The sequence below is a fragment of the Malurus melanocephalus genome, unplaced genomic scaffold, assembly GCF_030028575.1.
Source record: "Malurus melanocephalus ecotype Western Australia unplaced genomic scaffold, MMel_1.1 scaffold_166, whole genome shotgun sequence".
NCBI classification, from domain to species: domain Eukaryota; kingdom Metazoa; phylum Chordata; class Aves; order Passeriformes; family Maluridae; genus Malurus; species Malurus melanocephalus.
The window spans coordinates 380,261-400,141 of NW_026623398.1; the positions used below are offsets into that span (position 1 = coordinate 380,261).

Here is a 19,881-nt window from a genome sequence, read left to right on the forward strand (position 1 = left end):
GTTTCCTTACAGGAACATTGTGCAGTTTGTAGGATGACACATCTTCTGTTTTTGGTCTTGCCCTAAGATCAGGGAGCCAATAGTTGTCTGAGCTAACCCTCAGCTTGTCTGTCTAAATTGCAGTTTTAAAAGTTTGAAGTATGAATACTTCTCTTTTTTTTTTTCTGTAGTCATTTTCATCTGTTTAAGCATGGTGTTTGGAAAAAGTGCAATAATGGAACTGTTGCCATAAATAGAAATTTTGATTTATTCAGGCAAATCCCCCATCTGACATCAGTCACGGGATGRGGGAATTTAGCATTTAAAGCTTACAGCACTCTAAATTCCCTTTCTTAAGAACTTTGATAACATGTGTGATGGTTCCTTTTCCCTCTCTCTCTTTTACTGCCAAGTCAAAATCTGTTTTCTTCTTTTCTTCCTGGGGTTTGCTGTTACTTGCCATATCARTCTCATTGTCAGCTGTGTATCTTGGAAATCAGTTACAGTTTAGTGGGTTTAGTTGACTTTGATTTTTTTGGCTTGGCCTAATAATTTTTTAAATAGAGATGATCATTCTTAAAAGGTCAAGTGAGACTTCAGCAGCCTTTTTTATTAAAACTTATCATTATTGTGTATTTTGTCCATTGTCCAAAAGATGAACTTGTAGGATAAAGGGTATGTGTTCAATGGAAGATCCTCTTGAGAGGTAGACATTTSAAAAGTAAAAGAACTGCTCTTGTAAATTAGGAACAAGGCCACTGTATGAAAATTTCATATATGTCAAAGTAAAAGGCACTGTTCTGTTCTCTGAAAAGTGATTTGGATGACTAAAATGAGCTCTATTCTCAAGTGTCTACAGGAGTATATGTGTGCATGGGGAATTGGGGGGTATTCTGATATCTAATAGAGGCAAAGGTATGTCTCTGTCGATGGTTGGATTGCCATGGTAAAAAAAATTAAGTAGTCATTAATAATGGCAGGTGATGGCAGTATAACTTGGCAGCTCAAATATGCTTGCTAGAGCACCACCCCCAGTTCCTATTTCTACATTTGTTGTAGTTGGGAGATCTGAAGATATGAAATCCCTAGATGTCACGGCATGTTGCTGTAGCAGCCAAGAGACACTAATCCTAAATTTGCCTAGGGTTAATTGGGAGGGGTAGGCTTTAATTATGTAGTGGTTGATAATCTGCCATTCTGAAAAAAAAAAAAAACCAACTCTGCAGCCTTTACTTGAGGAAAACTCCAGGTTTGGCTGGTGCTTGCCTGGGTGTGCTCAGCATAGCTTGCCTGACTACTGAAGCTAGGTTAATAGTTAAAATAAGAAACTGTGACTGARTCACTTGGTTGGTTTATCATATGTAAAGTGTAATTATTTACTTTTTTTTCTGCTTTTAGAACTTGTACAAAGAATGGCCAATTAAGAGGTCATACAGATAATTGTTTTCCTTTGTGCAATTTCATGGTGATGGTACATTTTTCAGAATGTTTTCTTACGTGTTTGGGCATGACTTGAATTTTTTTGGTCTTGTATCGCAGGAAGTAGGAAACCTGAAAAACCTGCTTTGTCTGGATGTTTCTGAAAATAAATTGGAATGCCTTCCTGAAGAAATTAGTGGTCTGACTTCTTTAACAGACTTGCTTGTTTCTCAGAATTTACTTCAGGTCTTACCTGATGGCATTGGTAAGTACAAGATGAATGCTATCACACAGAACCATTTAATCCACCAAGACCATTTGGTTTTTTAAAAAGTCTTTTTGTGGAAGACATGACCTTGTCTCAGATTATTTTTTTTCATTTTGCTTAGTATGAAATGTGTAGCTCTATTAATGCTGCATTTTAATTGTCTGCATAATGACTCCTTCATAATCCTGTCTTCACTTGATACCTCCCAAACAACATAAAAGTTAATATATTCCTTCAGTTCCCATTGTATCCATTTCACCATCACTACTCTTCAACATTGTAAAATTCTAGCTTGTTACATGCTGTGGTATGATARGACCAGCTGACAGTATCACTGTCAGAAAATTGCAGAATTTTTAGTGGGGATGTGTATTTATTGGACAACGTGATTAATCCTATCCTGAACCTAGTGGAAGACTGCTTACCTTGCAGCCCATTAGCCCTTGCCCTTGAGGATTCAGACTGCAACCTTTCTGTGTCTGACCCCTTTGATTTGGTTCAGTAACTGAAGAATGTTTCCTGAAACATTATTGCTGTCTTTTTTAAGGTRTATGCTTTTACCATGCTGTAGTTGTGATTACTAGTGGAACAAGCTGTGGGTTTTTTTGGGGGGGGAGAGCTTGTTTTTGTTTGGGCTTTTTTTTTCCCTTCCTCAAAAATGAAGGTGTAGGGGAAGAAAGACTCGTGAATGTGGTTTAACCATATCTAACATTTGGAAAAGAATGGTCAGACCTTCCCCCGTCCTATATATTCTATATAAGGCTAAGAAAAGTTTCTCTAGAAGTTAGATTGGGGAAGTGAGATGACTGCTGTGCTGTGCTGTGTGACAGCTGGCTAATGTTTATTTGATAGGGAGTTGTAGCAGCCCTCTGTGATGTGCTAGCCAGTACAGTAGCTGTACATCAGTTGTACCTTCTCCAAGTCAGCAGCCCGTGCACCTGGCTTGGCAGATCTTGTTGGCAGAAGTGAACCTGGCTGATCTCTGGAAGCTCCTGGGGCTGCTCAGCTGCTCCCTGAATCCCTGGTTGGATTGGTGGGGCTGTAAAGCTCTGGAAGCAGGGCTCTCAGCACASCAGTRGGTCAGGTCAGTGTGGYCGTGTCTCMCGCAGTCTCTGGAGCCCTCATGGAGCTCCAGCCCCCCCAGGCACCGTGTCAGCTCTGCAGCACCTCCCCCTGAGGAAGCTGCTTCTGATGTCCTGGCATCTCCCACACTGGGATTTGCAGCCAYTSCTGTCTCACCTGCCACWGCAGAGCAGAGTTTGGCTCTGTCATGTCTGTAAGCACCCTGCCAGTGTTCTGGGCAGTTCTTAGATGCCTGCTTGCCTCTGTCTTGGTGGCAGTCAACAAAGTCAGCTCCTTCAGTCTCAGCTCATATGTGCTCTGGCCATCTCAATAGCTTCCTGCTGGACCCCCATTATTTGAACAGGGGAGCTGAGAGGGAAGACAGGACATCACACGAAACTGAGAATGATTTTACAGGAATGGTTTCACTAATTGCAGGTAGATAGGATATAGCGACTTCCACTGATCTGCTGACTATAATTCTCCCAGCGCAGCCTAGCTGGTGTTTGTTTCTGATCAGAGCTCACTGTTARTATTCAACCTGGTGCCCACCATAGTATCCATGTCCTTTCCAGCAGGGCACTTGTCACCTCTTAGCTTGTGCTGGTGCACAGGTTTATTCTGTCTGGGTGCAGAGCTCTGCACTTCTCTGTGCTAAACCTCATGTTTCTGTTTAGGTTGTTCTCTTTCTGTGTGTCAGACATCTCTTCATGATTTAGCATCAGATGGACCATGTGGGGATGGCAGGGAGATGTCAGCTAGTGTTGTCTCCTGAATTCTCTCTCTTGTGTTCTGCCTGAGTCAGCTTTTGCACCAAAGACCATTCTGGTGCAAAGGAGTAGAATAAAGTGAGTTTTCTGCTCTGAAATAGTATTTTGTTCTTCATCACCTTCAAATAAGAGAATACCACCTTCAAAGAAGTTTGATTTCTCATCTAAAGAATAAACTCAGATTTTATTTCARTCTGACTAACTGGCCTTCTCTGTTAGGACAAAGAGACCTTGATCCTGTTTGGGTTTGGGCTGTACTTCAGTGCAAGATGTTCTCTCTGTGGCTGATAAGGTGTAGGTGATCTTCTGAACATTTCTTTATTAATAAACATGGTATAATTAAAGAACAAACAGATATTGGTCACTCATTCATAGGCATTTGGGTAGATGATATTTTCATGAGCTATCATTCAGATTTTAACTTAATTACAATTTATTATGCTTAAATGTTGGGTATGAATATCTATATTGACAATTAAGTGATATTAAAACTTGCAAAAATGGTGCAAGCACTAAGTGAAGTAGTGCTTGAATTCCTTTTTTTTAACCTAAATTTTTTTTTACTGTTTTAGAGGATTTCTAGAAGTTCTGCAGCAGTAAATATGTATGTAATTAAAGGTATTGGAGGGTACTAAAAAACCATATTGTTCTTTCTGCCCAGGAAAATTGCGGAGGCTCTCCATTTTGAAGGTTGATCAGAACAAGCTGATTCAACTAACTGATTCAATTGGAGACTGTGAAAGCCTTACTGAACTAGTTCTCACAGAAAACCAGCTRCAGGTAAGCATGGTCATGGCTGCTCAAATGGCAGGTGGTAATAAGACCTGCTGTTAAGTGCTGAATCACTTGGCTCATTAGGTTACTCACCCTTGCTATTGCTAAGGAGTGCATTTTCTTTAAATGCATCTTATTTCTTACCTGTTAAATGAATGCTGGAGATCAAGTTGTGTGTAGTAACAATCCGCCCTTCAAATGCTTAAGCAATTACACATTCACTCTTGAATCTTTCATGACCAGTGAGAGAATTGGAGCATGTGGAGTGCAGGTATCATTTACTTCATTGTGTTTTTTTATGCGGGGGTTCGTGCTGTACTGCATTATTGCCAATTTTTGCTGTGCATTATCTGGGTCAGTCTTGCTGGAACTGAATAGAAGACCTGAGCACTGCAGAGCTTGTACTCCTCCTTGCTCTGCTGATCTGCTCTAGCCAGGTATTTAATACRATATGTGGTCAATTAAAATAAAATCTCAGAATTCCTTCTGCTAGCTGTTTCCTTCTGTTATTTTGAAACTTCATACAATGCTGACACTTGGAAAGTAGCTGTCTTTAAATAAACTAGGTTTGAGCATTTCATAAGCTCAGCTGGTCCTTGGTTAAGTTAGGAGCTTAAGACWGTTGAAAAGATGCCTCTCCAACAGTCAGTTCATAGCAGCCGAGTCAGGAGATGGGTAACCAAAAAGCAATTTTGGGATTGCTTGTAAATTAAAATAAAAAAATATGGACATTCTACGTCCATGCATTCTGTACGGAGCTGTTGTGTATCAATTATCATAGTGTTGAGATAATTAATGAGTGAATTTGTGTTAGAAAMTGACATTCCTAGACATTAGTTCTGCAATATAAACCTTTGGATCTGCTTTGGAAGGTTTGGCAGTAGTGACAATTAACTRCACTTCAGTTTTGAAAGTGGACCAGACTACTAATTAATTTTTAAAGGGAGATAAGTGTTTTTCCTGACTCGGTGTATTTACGAATTCTGTTTGTGTTTTATTTTGTTTTTGTTGGCACAGTCATTGCCGAAGAGCATTGGAAAACTAAAGAAGCTGAACAATTTGAATGCTGATAGAAACAAATTGACATCTTTGCCCAAAGAGGTAAGTTTTGTGCAGATGAGATTGTAGAAACAGAAAACTCCTGGTTTSAAATACCTACAAGAAGTAGCAGGCAACTTTGGTCCAGTGGATATTCTTTAAAAACCAAACACAACCAGAAACTTGTCAACTAGATCTGAACTGTGGTGATTTGRTGGCTTGGAAGTGCAAAATATCTTTGTAATTGAACTAAAAGGCTTGGATCTAATTASCTTTTAACTGGTAATTCTCTGTGTGGATAGCAGCTCCCACACTATTTGAAGACTCAGAATTCTGATAGGGTGAATGCAAGACCAATATGTCTCTCCTGCAAGGAGTATAAAACTACTGCCATGCTTTTCCTCACCTCACTTGTGTGAGCAGTATCAGAGGGAAGGTTTCATGCTTTAAAATGTAGCTCAGTGGCTGTCTTGACAGTCTTTTTTGTTTTGGAGATCTGTGGACTACTTTTGCCCTTAAATATGAGGACCTGATGTGACCAAGATACCGCAAATTTTACAGCTATGATCACTAGGACTTCTTGTCTGTAGTAACAGTCGGTGTAATGAAATGAAGCTAGAGTTTGTCTTRTGAAACTATATATAATGAAGGCTTTACAAATTTAGTTCCGCTGTAAATTGTGGAAAAGAAGTTGGGAAAGCAGTATCCTGTGATTGGAGCATGGGACTGTGACTTGGTTCTGTTTGTATTCCTTTTTCTCCGTGATTTTTGTCCAAGTAATTCTCCCTCTTAATTTTCCTATCTAACGTGCRGCTCTGAGGTTGTAGCTTTTGTTCTCCACTTTCAGTCACCTAAGGAGCAGGAGGGTTGTATACTCCAGTGACAGCCCATGGATGGAAACTGAGAGGTGCATCAGCACTGGCTCGCTTCCTTATGGAGCTTGGACAGCTCCRTGAGGAGGTATGAGAAGGAAGCAAAATGGCAAGGAGATGGGGGAGAGCTGACTTTCTGAAGAAGAGGAATCATGCAGGGACAGAGCAATTCCAGTGACCTGGGTCTGAGCTGCTGCAGGCCAGTCACCTAATCGGGGAAAAATGAGGGAGGAAAGACATGTGAGTACTGCAGCTTTTCAAGCAGAACAGTGTCTTTGCAGTGGTSCTTCTGGTTCTGAACAGAAAATTTTTACAGGGCTTACAGCAAGAGGCTGTGAACAAGCTAACAGCTAACAGCTTGTTACAGCAAGAGGCAAGACTGGGAAAACTATCTGGGTTGGTACATAGTTCTCATCTTAGAATATGCTGAGCTGGGAGGACCCCATCAGGATCATGGAGTCCCCTCCTGTCCCTGCATGCAACACCCCAAGAGTCATCCTATGTGCCTGAGAGCATTGTCCAAACACTTCCTGAACTCTGTCAGACTTGGTGCTGTGACCACAGCCCTGGGGAGCCTGTTCCAGGCCCAGCCACCTCCTGGGTGAAGAACCTTTTTCTAATATCCAACCCAAACCTCCCCTGACACAACTTCTGGCCATATCCTTGGGTCCTGTCACTGTCAACCRCAGAGTTCAGTGTCTGCCCCTCCTCTTCCCCTCATGAGGAAGTTGTAACTGCACTGAAGTGTCCCCTCAGTCTCCTCCAGCTGAACAGATCAGGTGTTCTCAGCTACTCCTCACATGATTTCCCCTCAAGGTTCTTCACCATCTTTGTTGCCCKCCTTTGGATGCTCTCTTATAGCTTAATATCTTTCTGATCTTGTGCTCATTCAGCAGAAGACTTTCCATGTCTTTACAAAGGACTTTAAATTAATACATTGCACAGATGTGCTAAAGTACTTGAGACTTGTGCAATTTCATGTCTGCTCCACCTTTGTGCAGAATCRCTGAGTTTAGTGTGGAAGGTTTTACTGGTACACTTGATTTCCARATTGGCCATTAATAGCTTGTGTAGTGTGCAAGCACTTTCCTCAGTTAATGGGATACGTGGTGTTGGAGATGGTGCATAAGGGCAAGCAGTGTGGTTGGAAGAAGGAGGGGCAGGAGCAGGTGAGAGGAGAAGGCTCAGCTGCAGAAGCAGGTAAAGGAGTGTGAATATGAAGTGTCTGTTTGGGGGTATAATATGATCAAGTGCAGAGCAATAGAGGGATTAATTCTGAGCAAGATACTGGAGACTTGGAGCCAGCAATGTTTTTCAGAGATGGAATGTGTTGCTCAGTCAGTGAAGGAGTTGGGGATATCTGAAGTACCTCTTCCATTCAGCTGGGGAGTAGAGTACGTGTACCCAGCCCACTACTGTATCTGCTTGCTGGTGTCGCTGTCCTTTCATCCAGAATTATTCCTGTAGGAGAGAGCTTTTATAGATAGGAGGGTATGTGCCTGCTCTAATGTAGCCTGGTGAGATAATATCTGAGTTTTAGCTTTTCTGTGGTGATGTGTGTTTTTTGCTGTTTTTTATTGGAAGAGAGTAGAAGGATGTTGGCTTGGTTTGGTTTTGTTAGCAGCTTAAGAGAGYTGGATTTTGAGTCAATGTGTTAAACTATTACACTGCAAGATTGTTTCAAGGCACACTTGTAAAACCATTCTTTATCTTCTGGTATAAGATTTCTTGATTTGGGATTATTGAGTTTGTATGCAAATACATCTTCAAAGTTTCCTGGTTCAAAGGTTMTTCTGTATTGTGTGCTGATAAAGGTAAAACGTGGAAGAACTGAATGTATGACCAAGGCTTGAGTCACTGACAGATCTCATCTTCAGTATCTCATCTTGCAGCTTAGTCCCTCTCTGTCTGTAGTGGTGAAACAAACTTCAGCAAGAACTGAGAATGTCTAAACCTGTTCATAGTTACAAATGTTTTTCGCCTTAAACTTGAAAGACCTGCYTGGTGACTCTTTGGTATTGAAATCCCACCCTGGCACAGGAACGCTGATGAAACTGCTGTGTTGATTTTGGCACTTGCATAAATAACCTCCTTGGAATGTTCTCCAGTTTATATGCTTTTGTTAATGAGTCTTTACAACCTGCAGAGATCTGGTAATGTGTCCTTCCTGGCTCTGAGGTATATTTTGAGACTTATTACTTCAGTAGGTAAAACTGCAGGTTTGACTTTTTTTTTGGCAATAACAGTGCTTTTTAAGTTTAGTTTTTTTTGAAACAAATTAAGACCACTTTTTTTTTTATTTTAACTTTTGAGGTCCTGTTCCTTCCTTCATTTGTGTAGAAATATGTGTACCTCAGAGGAAAAAAAAAGGCACTAAGGAAAATTGCAGGAAAACTTCTCTTGAGTCAAAGGGCTAAGAAACTGTCTTGCTGTTCTCCTCTCCTRCTATTCACCAGTGGTCCAGGAGGTTTTGAAGTGAGTTTGCAAAGATTTTCATAGCCAATTTAAAGTTAATAATAACAACAGAATAATRGTTAATAATAGTGAATTGATTGGTTTTCTCCACCCCTGTGTTCTGTGCTTGCAGTTTAAGAATTAGTATACTTTATATGGAGTCAAAGAAAATTTATTTAATTTCTACCCAAACAAAATTTTTGGATATGACATTCTGGAAAAGATTTTACAGCACAACACATTTTAACACATTGTGTTTAAATTGCCACAATATTTATCGGACTTGTGTAAGTCTGTGGAAGTTTTTGATGCTGACAGCTGTTTTGAGAGTTAAATAAAAGAGATGTGTCACTGGACTTTCAGTCACAYGACAACTGAAGATTAATCATTGCAGTATTTGTCATAATGTAATTTTTTTGCATTGCTTATACCTGTGTGAAAAATGCTAACTCAAAAAGGGCAGAAGAATTGATTCACAGCTTTTGAGGAGTAAACAGCTGCTGGTATCTACTGGAGAATCATCAGCAAACGATGTGTTATACTTGCAGTTCTGGAGGACTGTTGAAGATGGACTAGTAGTGGGTGTATGAATGGCAAAAWAAAGCAGGAGCATGAGGTGCTGAATGCTGGTCATGATGAGAACATAGKGGGGAGTTTTAGCAACCAAGCTGACGTCCTGTTTATGTATGTTCAAGCCTTACTCCTCCAGAATGAGGAAGCTGTTAGAAAGTTGTATCTCAGACTGAGACAGAAGAAAACAGCAAAAGAATCATCCATTACAGTTGAAGGGTTTAAAGGGTTAAGGTTTTGTGTGGAACCTAGAGGCATCCTAGTGACCATCGTCCTCTCAGTCAAGTCCACCTGAATGCATGAAAATGTGAAAAGAAACAGCAAAAAATGTGCTGTTTTGCTCCACCTTCATAGTATTAGTGATCTTAAAATTAGCACTTCATAGTAATGACCATTTACTTCCTGACTGCTGTGTSAATTTTGTTTTGGTGGTTTTCCTTTTGGTTTTCATCTAGCTTACTGCTCTTTGGAGTTGCTGTGACATGACAAGTCAATAATCCTTAAAGTTGCTAAAATGAAATAAATCTCAGGAGTATGACTTAGGCATGCACAACTCACGTGAGATCTTTTCCTGATGTCTTGCTCACTACAGAAGAACRTGAGGACTCCTTTGAGCCTCCAGTCCTTTGAACAGTTACTCGTGTGCCTACAACTCAGCACATGCTTGTCCCCATTAAGTGAAGCCTGTGCTGGAAATGAAGTGTGTGCTTTACTGTGAGGCGTGTGGTCTCAGCTGTGTCCTTGGTGCAGTTGGTTGGGAGCATGTGGCCCTTGGAAGGCATGGCTGTTCCTCAGTGAATGACTGAGCCCAAGCAGTGCCCCTCGATGCCGTGTTAGCCCATGGTGGCCCCTCCAGTGTGTTCCTCTCCGCATGCCGTGGTGTAGTGTGTGCACTTCACCCCTCGGTACCGCTTCATGTTCAGGTTTTCAAACACTGGACCTGATGTCTTTCTGTACTGCTGGATGGGTGCTCATCTTTGTTTGAAATTACAAAGATTTTAGTTGATTTCTAACTGTCAGCTTGTCTTGTTTTTCGTTGTGATGTTTCACCTGATGCTGCTTRTTAAATGCTGTCTGCATTTTCTATAAACAGTTTCATTAAAAAATTCAACATCTCTCTTCTATTTACCCTACTACCCTATTAAAATAGAAGGTCTTCACTACCTTTGTATAAAACAAAACCTTTGAACAAYGGCCTGTTGACTGATAGAGAGCAAAGTTAAATCAACTGAAGTTTAAATAATTTAGGAGTTAGAACCCTTTTTGGCAGTAGAAGAATGTATGTTCTGTCTCCATTTGTTGGCATGCTCTTGTCCAGTGTATGGATAAAGAAAAACAAATTGAACATCTCTTGTATTTTCTTAATTGTTAGCCGCTTGGAAAATTATGGGTCAGGTAAATTGATAACCCTGTAAGTATTATTCAGTCCACGGTTCTACTATTACCTTTCATTAAACTGCTTTAAATGCATGATGACTCAGGCTGTCCTGATTCCACTGCTGCATTTTTCCATTGTCAGAAGTACAGAAGTTTTGGTCTCATCAGGGCTGCATGGCTTTCCTTTGTTTGTTTGGCTAACCTGTTTGGATCTCCATGCTCCAAGACTGAGTAATGCAAACTTCATTCATGAAAAGGGAACACTTTGTGTACACTGAGGGCATCACTTGCCAGCTCATCAACATCCACTAATTGTATTTCTTGCTTTTCACAGCTCCTCGTGTTAGAAACACCTATTAGACACTTAGTGTGTGTGTATATATATATATATATTTTTTAATATGACACTGTGTTCTGTGAATGTGTGAAGGCACATTATTTAAGAATTTGTACACGCTTTAAAGTGAATAGCATAATTCTTGCACTGAGAAATGTTTGCTTACTATTTGAGTGCTGGTTTCTAAGGGCTTTGATTCACAAGCTAGAATGGCTTGCACGGTTCATGCTCCTGTTGYACACACAGGGCCAGTAAATATGATAATCTTGTGAAATAGCTGCATCTTAAGAGTGCAGTGGTTTAAGGGAACCATCACAGATTTTGTTTTGGCAAGAATGTAGCGCTGTAACTTTGTGCTGTAAATAGCTTGTGAATCAGAAGCCTTGAGCAGCTGATTGCTGTTTTCTTCCATTAAAAAGCATTTATGATACAAAGGAAGGTGAGTGGGATATAAATGCTCCATTTGATTGTTTTATTTTGTAAGTCACCATTGCATCCTTTTAAAAGTGGCTTTTTCCGTACTAAAAAGTGTAGGTTAAATCGACGCTATTTTTACTTTCACTAGTTAAAATATTTTGTCTGTAATCTCAAACTTGGGTTTGGACTGAACTGTGGGTTTTGCAAAGACACAACTGACAGTTAGCAAGAACACAATAATTTCAGCTTAGTTTTGGGGACTCCTGGCCGAGGTGTGGTTACATGTTGGCTATATTGTTAGAGGAGAATCTGCTTAGATGTATGTGACTATAGAAGTTGTCTRCTTTTTGAACTGAGATTTTCCACTGTGTTTAGTTAAGTTTAGTTCTAAGTCCACTTAATCTGAAAGCTTCAAATGGCATTGGGATATTTTGCCTCTGATACTTGAAATAAGAGAAGAAAAATATTTTTTCTTTTTCTTATGGTGATTTTTGGAACTGGCGAACAAACAGCAGTGCTTTTTGAAACTCTTTATGATTAGCAAATGAAGATAGGTTTCCTTTGTTAATAGGAACAAAGAGTTACTTAAAGCAGCTTTTGTTGCTACAGCTAATAATCTTCCTGTTTGTAGTAGTTCCCTCTGRAACATAAAGTTGGAATGAGGTTTTCTTTTAATCCAGTGTGGTTTTTTATTTTTCTGAAAGCAGCTACTTGTGGTGCAAAACGTAGATTTTTTTTTTTTTTAAGGTAAAACTGAAGAATCCCATCTTTTGCACCTTRAAAACTAATTGACTTGAGAATGCAAATGCTTCTATTTGGGTAAATTGATAGAGACCGAGGATATTAGATCAAAATAGATTAAAGAAGGCCAGTTCATGTGGGAATCATCTTGAAATTAGGTGCTGTTAATGAATCAGGACATCAAAGATTTTACTGAGCCTTCTTATAGTGAACTCTCCATTACTCTTTGTGGACTCAATAAATGTTGGGTGTTGATTGGTGTATTTAGCATTTTGCCTTGCTTCAAGYGCCATTGCACTTGCTTCTGTATAAAGTTGCCATAAGGAAAGAATTAATATGTAAAACGTASGGCTAGAAAATTAAGTGTAGGTCTTTATGTGAATGTTGGGCATAGAGYAGCCTCTGTGTGGTTACTGGTTTCTTCCGGGCGTGGAAGGCTCTGAAAGGTAGCTGGAATGTGACCTATATGTAAAGATATCCATTATTTGCAGATACAGATGTTCARTAGAGTGCTCCAACAGCCTTGCTTCAGGTCAGACTTCTTCCAAGCTAACACTTGTTTGCAGTCTGTACCTCTGGGGGAAGTGTCTGGCAGGCATTGTAACTGGAATGTGCTGTGACACACTCTGTGACCCGTACTGCATGCCTTTGTTGCACTGTGGTACTGCAACAAAACCAGACTTGCTTTTTTTTTTTCCCCTCTTCTCAAATATAGGTTGGGGGCTGCTGCAGTCTTAACGTCTTTTCTGTACGTGACAACAGATTATCTCGAATTCCCTCTGAAATTTCACAGGCCACTGAACTTCATGTCCTGGATGTTGCTGGAAACAGGCAAGAGCTTTTTTTTTTTTTTTTTTTTTTTTTTTTTTTTTTTTTTTTTTTGCTCTCTGATAGCAAAAGATAGGTTTAAGAATGGAGTATGTTAGTTTACTGTCAAAGTAGTCTTCCCCCCTGGACCTAAAGTAGCATAAATTGTGTGTTGTCATGAGTGTGATTTTTGGATTCCTTTGACCCTGAGGAAGAAATTGGATTTAAAAAAAAAATCCTCTGGATTCATATATTTCTGAATTAAAACTAAGGCAACTGATAGAGCTTCAGGTGAAGCTACCAAGTTGTAATGTCRGTGGCACTAATATTGGGTGTCGTGTGTTCACAATGCAGTGTGAGTTAGAAGGAAAGCCACTGAGCTTGCAGCTTCTCATGAAGCTTCAAACATCAGCATGTGAAAGTGAGTGGATTAAARCATAAACCAGCATACTAGTTCAGTTGATTAGTAGGAAGTTAAATGAAAATTTTAAAAAATGGAAGAAAAGCAAATGACATCTCGTCTATGCAATATAATTGTCTCAAAGGCACTTGCATATTTCTGCTCTGGCCWTTGGTTGCATGTAAGGGTCCTGAAGAGAAGCAGCTCTCTGCCTTCCAGGGACTTTACTGCAGTAGAGAAAGCTCAGCATAGTTTTACCTGTTATCCACTTCTTCAGAAGTGGATTATAGTATATATACTATATCAGAGGATTATAGTATAAAGTTAAACTGTAGATTTTTTTTTTTTATAGAATGAAGTAATTGAAATTGATGACTTCTATTAGAGGCATTAATTTCAATTGTATTTATTCCAACTCGACTTCATAACTATCTATTAAGTCTCCTAGAAGTTGCCCTGACTTTTTTACTTTGCTTTTCTTTGAACTAGGYTGACGTATCTTCCCCTCTCACTGACTACCTTAAAGCTGAAGGCTTTGTGGTTGTCTGATAACCAGTCCCAACCTCTGCTGACATTTCAGACTGACACAGACMCTGAAACAGGAGAAAAGATTTTAACATGTGTATTACTTCCTCAAATGCCTTCTGAGCCTGGTTGCCAAGGTAAGTGCCTAGAGTCAGCTTTTCATTATGTGTAAAAGTATTGCGTCTTTGTTTACTCTGTTGTTCTGTTCCATAAAGGTTTGTAAAACATACATAAGCTCTGGTAAGCTAAGTAGCAAATTTCTGGTTGAATTTTCAAGATTTAATTTTTTTTTCTTTTATTCTACTAGTCTTCAGAAGACTTGAAAACTTAGCACTGAGTGTTATTGAAAATACAATGACAGCAGCTACAATAAATAAAATACAGATCTAGAAGAAAAAGAGTTACTCATACCACTGYTCTCAGGCTTTCCAGTGGGCCAAGCATTGGTGTCCATATTTGTGTACTTTGATTATACACCTTAAAAAAATGTATATATTATATATGTTGGGAAAAACGGTGGCTTTCTAACTGCAATCTCTTTATCAGCAAAATAAATTGCATAGCTAGTAGTAAACAGTAAACTTTTTACTTTTTAGCAAGCTAATTTTCTTTCAAGCGAAGGTACCATGCAGTAACTTTATTATATTCATTAACAAGTGTAGAGTTGCAGTATAAGTGGCTTTTCCCTTTTGTGCTGAAACTTGCCTCTGGGTCAGGTGGAACYGTAAACTCTTTTTCACTGTTGGCTRTGTTGCTGCTCCCATAATTTCGGAGTGTTTTTTGTCCTCAAGCTTTTAAACCTGTGTGTGAACATTCAGGGGATTCATCTGAGTTAATATTTAAACTTCTAATGTTGTAATGATTGGAGAGTAATTTATCCCAACCAAGAATGGACTTTTAAAAGAAAATKGTGTGGATTCTTTTCCACTGAGTACAAAGGGGCCTGAGGAGAAAAGTTCAACTGTGGGTATCTGTATTGTAGGCACCCCGACTTAATTCCAGTGTTTCAGTCATATATGRCTGGAGCAAATAAAAACCATTGAAGCAATAGGAGTGTAGAAATGTCTCTGTTTTATATCAGCTTCTGGATTTTAAGAATAATTAAGAATTAGCCCCTTTAGAATTAGAGAACATTAAGCTAGTTCAGGAGTAACTGAGGTTGACTTTCTCTAAAGGCCTTGCTACTAGAAATTAGATTTCCTCCTTTCATGATGAATCTCATGGCTTCAGGGGTAGAAAGCTTGGAATTAAGATGTTTATGCCTAGCAATATTGAAAGGGYGAGGTCAGTAAAAGCAATGATCCTGTGTTGTGGAATGCCATTTAGGAAACTGGCTAATGTCAGGTGGCAGCCATGTTCCAGAAGCAAAGCACGTMTAGTGGCAAGTATATGAAATCATATAATCACTACTGTAAAGCTCAGAAACAGCCCAAGTACAGAAGTATTTTATTTATACAGAAAATATTTAGTGTATGCACTTGATAATAGAAAACTTATGCAAGTTCTGTTTTCTGCCAAAACCAGTAGAAATAACCACTTGTAAATCTTGGATGAGTGATTGCTCAGATATTGCAGTTATGAACAATATWGCATGTTGATGGTGTGACTTCATGTGTGTGTTGCTGTGAATCTTGAGTTACATTTTCCTGTTCTAACAGATAACCTACCACGATGTGGTGCATTGGAGAGTTTGGTAAATGAAATGTCAGATGAAACGTGGAATGAGCGGGCGGTGAATAGAGTCAGTGCAATTCGCTTCTTAGAGGATGAAAAAGATGAAGAGGAAAATGAGATGGTATGTTTTCCACAACTTTGGATACCTCTAGTCACTGTGACATTAATGCAAAAGTATAAGAAGTGTCTGACCATTCTTGCTGTAAATATTTCAGCTTGGACTGCATGCTTTGTGTGCACATTTGTCGAAGGAACTGTTCATGTTGGCTGCTGAAACTTTTTATGTTGACTTAAATGCCTTTGTTTTTTTCTGCTTTGAATATAACTTTTATATTCTGATGCAGGACACTTCTGTTTTGCTTTGTTTTCCTCTGTCTGCTCAGGATGYTTTCTTTCCAGAAAGAAGATAGGATCTTTCTCTGCTTCTGTGAAGCTTTACTGCCTGAAAGTATATAGGGTCTAATTCAGGATTCCAGCACTCTGGCATGTGTCTCCATTAAGTTTGCTGTTGTTTGTCTCTCTAATTTCCATTTCCAATCTCTCTCTTGCTTTTTTTTTTTTTTTTAACTGCACCATTTGCATTGAAACAACCATAGTGTCCATAAACAGCAGGAATGTTGCTCATTAGTTTCCCACTTAAACAAAGGATGTGGGAACATCTGTCACTGTACTTATAAGACCTCTCCATTAAGCTGTGCTCTGCATGTCCTGAAGATCAAAACACAATATGATCTGTAGTTTTACTAGCTTTTATTGACAATTRAAACTCTTTGTAAAGATTAAGTTTGTTTCAGTCATGTTTCCAACGTGCTTCTCTGATGCTCTAAAAAGTTGCTGGTGGTCCTCATWAGATCTCAGGTAGAGATACTTCAGGGCACTGTCTGGATTGTTTTAGTTTAAGAAGTGACTATAAAAACTCTTAGTTTATATGGAAATGAAYAAGTAAGGTAGTTGCTTACTCCATAGCTGCAGAAACAAAATGCCTCTTAGCAGGCATGGTTCACTGACTGGCAGGGAGTTTAGAATGATGCTGCTTAACAACTGTGCCTACCTGAGCATGTCCATACAGTCGTGAGGGCTCAGGTGTTGAAGATMAGTGCTTTCAGTGGTGGAATTCCAGCCTGATTTGAGGCAAGGACCCTTTTAGGGGAAAAAAAGTTTATGATCTTATCAGGGAGAAGGAAGGGCAGATTTCCAAAGCAGTCTTGACCAAAGCACCCACTCACTGGCCATCAGTTCTGCTGTATTCTGCACAGTTTACATGCATGCCACTAAAAAGTAATTGCATGTATACATGTATTATACATACACTGTATTTGTGGTGTTCTCTTGGTCTCCAGCCTGGATGCTAACTGGAATTTTTGTTAATTCTGTTTTCCTTGTAAAGGTTTCAGCACATTGATAGACATTGTTGTGTCTAAGGTGGGGGAGAAAWACTCCCTCCTTCTCTCAAGGTGCTTGTTCTCAATTGACAAGAGAACCAGACTGTGGTGGGGTTGAAAGGCAAATGGAGCTCTACACAAACACAATTTAACACTGTAAAGAGATCTTGTGGGATTCTTTCAAAATCAGATGAATGTTTCATGTTTGAAATGTGATCTTAAATCACTTATATGGTTTTGGGGGAAAAAGAATCCCCAAGTATATTTATGAAAGAATCTTCACTTCATAACTTGTAATTGTACTTCACTCAAGTGGCTTTCAGATTAGTAGTCCAAAAGAGGAAAAAATTTGTTCTTAGACACYTCTTTCCCTGTCTTCATTAACAAGCAGCTTTTAAAGCAATGTTCAGCATAGAGCATCATAGTTTGAAAAGAAAAAGGGGGGAAGAATGGAAAAAAAAGAATTATGGTTAATATTTGGTATCTGAACACTGAAGCCTTGAAAGTGTATGTTGTTTTTGCAGAGAGACAAAGGCAAAACCACTTATTGCGCTGTTTATTTTTAGAGAACACTTCTAAGGCGAGCCACTCCACACCCTGGAGAATTAAAGAACATGAAAAAGACAGTGGAGAATTTACGGAATGATATGAATGCTGCTAAAGGACTGGATTCAAACAAAAACGAGGTCAATAATGCCATTGACAGAGTGACCACTTCCGTGTAGAGTTTCATCTCCAGGTTTTACCTCCCGTGTCTTCCCCTGCTGTTGAAATGTTCCTGTCRTCTTCTGGGACCTCACTGAGCCCCTTTTTGTTTTTAACCAGAACCTGATTCATCGTCTCCATACACACGAGAAGTGCAGCCCGCTGGAAGAAAGTGCCTTATTTCATCCAGGCAGCGAACCAATAATTTCCAAATCAATATTGTAATTTTAATAGTCCTAGGCTTTTTTAAGTTTAATACACTACTGTATGCAGAATACAATATTTTTGTCTTAAACACAGGGGAAATAATGCTTTTCTTTTCCAGAGTGCTGGGATGTCTTCTTCCCAGTGGCTGGATGTGCTGGTGAGAAATATAGTTTTGTGGGAAATCGATACACTTTTTTATTTTTTTGGCAGCTCAGATGGTGTAAATTTTAAATTTTTGTATAGGACTTTCATAACAAGACGATGTATTTCATTTTTAAGAGAAAATTTATCTTGAGCGGTACATATTTTAGTATTTGTGGAAGAGAACAAGTTTCATGGACAACTGTATTCATTTGTTTGTACCACCCATTGTGCCTTATTGTGTCTGGTATGTCATATTAGTCTTAAATATATCAATTCTCAAGGAAARTGAGTAGATTTGGTCTCCTGCTTTAGATATGTTTTCCTTTTGGGACAGTAATTTGTTGGAAATTTTACAGCAGATAACTTATGTTTATATTATGGGATCTTAGGTTGTGAAGCACAAATGTTAGTTTTGTTGTAAACAGAATTAAGATTAAATGACCAAACTGCTATTGTTTATTACATAATGCACTCACACTTTAACTTAGTTGTAATGAAACATCTTGGTTTGGATGCCTTGTTGCATTGCAGTCACTAGAAATTCATGCTTCCATTGTTTTTTTTAAATGTGCCATCTGTAAAATAACTTGAAAAACAGCACGATAGACTTTCAGAAGCACAGTATGAAATTAGTTTTCTGTATTACATGAGAAAGCATGACTCTCTAAAGTGCTTTGGTGGTTTTATAAAAATTTATAAAACCATAATAAAAACACCTTTAAAAGCTTCAGTAGATGTGATGTATCATTAAACCAGCGATTAAAGTACCTATGAATTAATGCTATCATTGTTACTGTGTTGCACTTTGATTGTCCAATGCTGATGTCACAGTCTTTTTAAATCAGTGGGTTCTGGTTTGTTGATAAAGGTGAGTATTAACTGAGTTGAATTCAGTAAATGATAGTTTTGCAAAAGCCTGGTGAAGACTTTCCTGATGTTGATGTCTCTGGGTTCTGTATGTGCCATGAGCTAACAAAGACCACTGGCAAGTTCAATGCAGGGACTTGAAGTGCAGAGAAAAAATGTCACATATTTAGTGTTAGATAATGCAATGAACCCAAATTACAATGAAGTGAAAGGCCTGAAGCTTCGTGTGGCTAACCATGCCCCTTCTTCTGAATATTTCTTCCAGTAAGTGGTGGTTGTAAAAGGATATGTGGGAGAAGATAGGAAAGGATAAGATCTGGGARGTCATAACTTGTGTTCAAATTAATTCCTGCAATATGTGATAATTTTTTAGTTTAAGTCTTAAAATTTTCATTTGAAGCTTTTACTAAAGGCACTGCTGTTTTTTTTATTTTTTATTGAACGAGTAGGTGTTTCAAGCAATCTGCAAATATTCAAATCTAACCTGGCAAAATACATTAGTTTTCATTTCTTATCCCAAAAGATTCCTTATTTAAGCTTCAAGACATGGTTTCTTTGCAGGAGGGTGCTGGAGGTTTGTAGATGTTAGGTCAATTCAGTGGTAGTGCAGTTTTTTTCTTCCCAAGGGAGAGTTCTCCCAGTTATTCTTGGTAAGCTGCTGTTAAAATTTAACCAGAAAGAAAATTGGGTTTTGGTACAGCTGCCTCCTGCCTTGGGTAGAACTTTCTTTTTAAAGTACTTACTGGAATTGACACAACAGAAGTTTAAAAATGTAAGAAACTCTGTACCCAGAGTCCAAGTAAACCTCAACAAACCCATTTGAGATGAAAAAAAAGTTCTAAAAAAGACAGTTCCTAAAAAAGCCAAAGGCAGCAAGACTCTGTGATGCTAGTTTTTCATTTGGAGGCTGTGGTTTGTTTTAAGTGTCTGCTCCATCTGCAAGATGAACGTATAAAGCCTGGATTTGGGCCTTGCCTGACATGCACCAGATGAAAATAATTAACTGCCCTTGTGCACCTACTCACTCSTGCTGCAGTCAGAACAAGACGTAAATCTTGTTCCAGCTCTGTGATACGTGCTGTGTTGCTCAGC

General features: G+C 38.9%; 1 protein-coding gene across 1 annotated transcript in view; it reads left to right on the forward strand.

The window, feature by feature from the left end:
• Nucleotides 1–18,655, forward strand: part of LRRC1 (leucine rich repeat containing 1) — a 67,952-nt gene extending 49,297 nt beyond the window's left edge. The window contains exons 8-14 of the mRNA XM_057372207.1: nt 1,519–1,663; nt 4,160–4,278; nt 5,290–5,373; nt 12,794–12,909; nt 13,775–13,947; nt 15,469–15,605; nt 17,433–18,655. Of these exons, the coding sequence (XP_057228190.1) occupies nt 1,519–1,663; nt 4,160–4,278; nt 5,290–5,373; nt 12,794–12,909; nt 13,775–13,947; nt 15,469–15,605; nt 17,433–17,591 (933 nt within the window). The 3' untranslated portion in view covers nt 17,592–18,655. The remainder of the gene's footprint in view (nt 1–1,518; nt 1,664–4,159; nt 4,279–5,289; nt 5,374–12,793; nt 12,910–13,774; nt 13,948–15,468; nt 15,606–17,432) is intronic.
• The last annotated feature ends 1,226 nt before the right edge of the window (nt 18,656–19,881 follow it).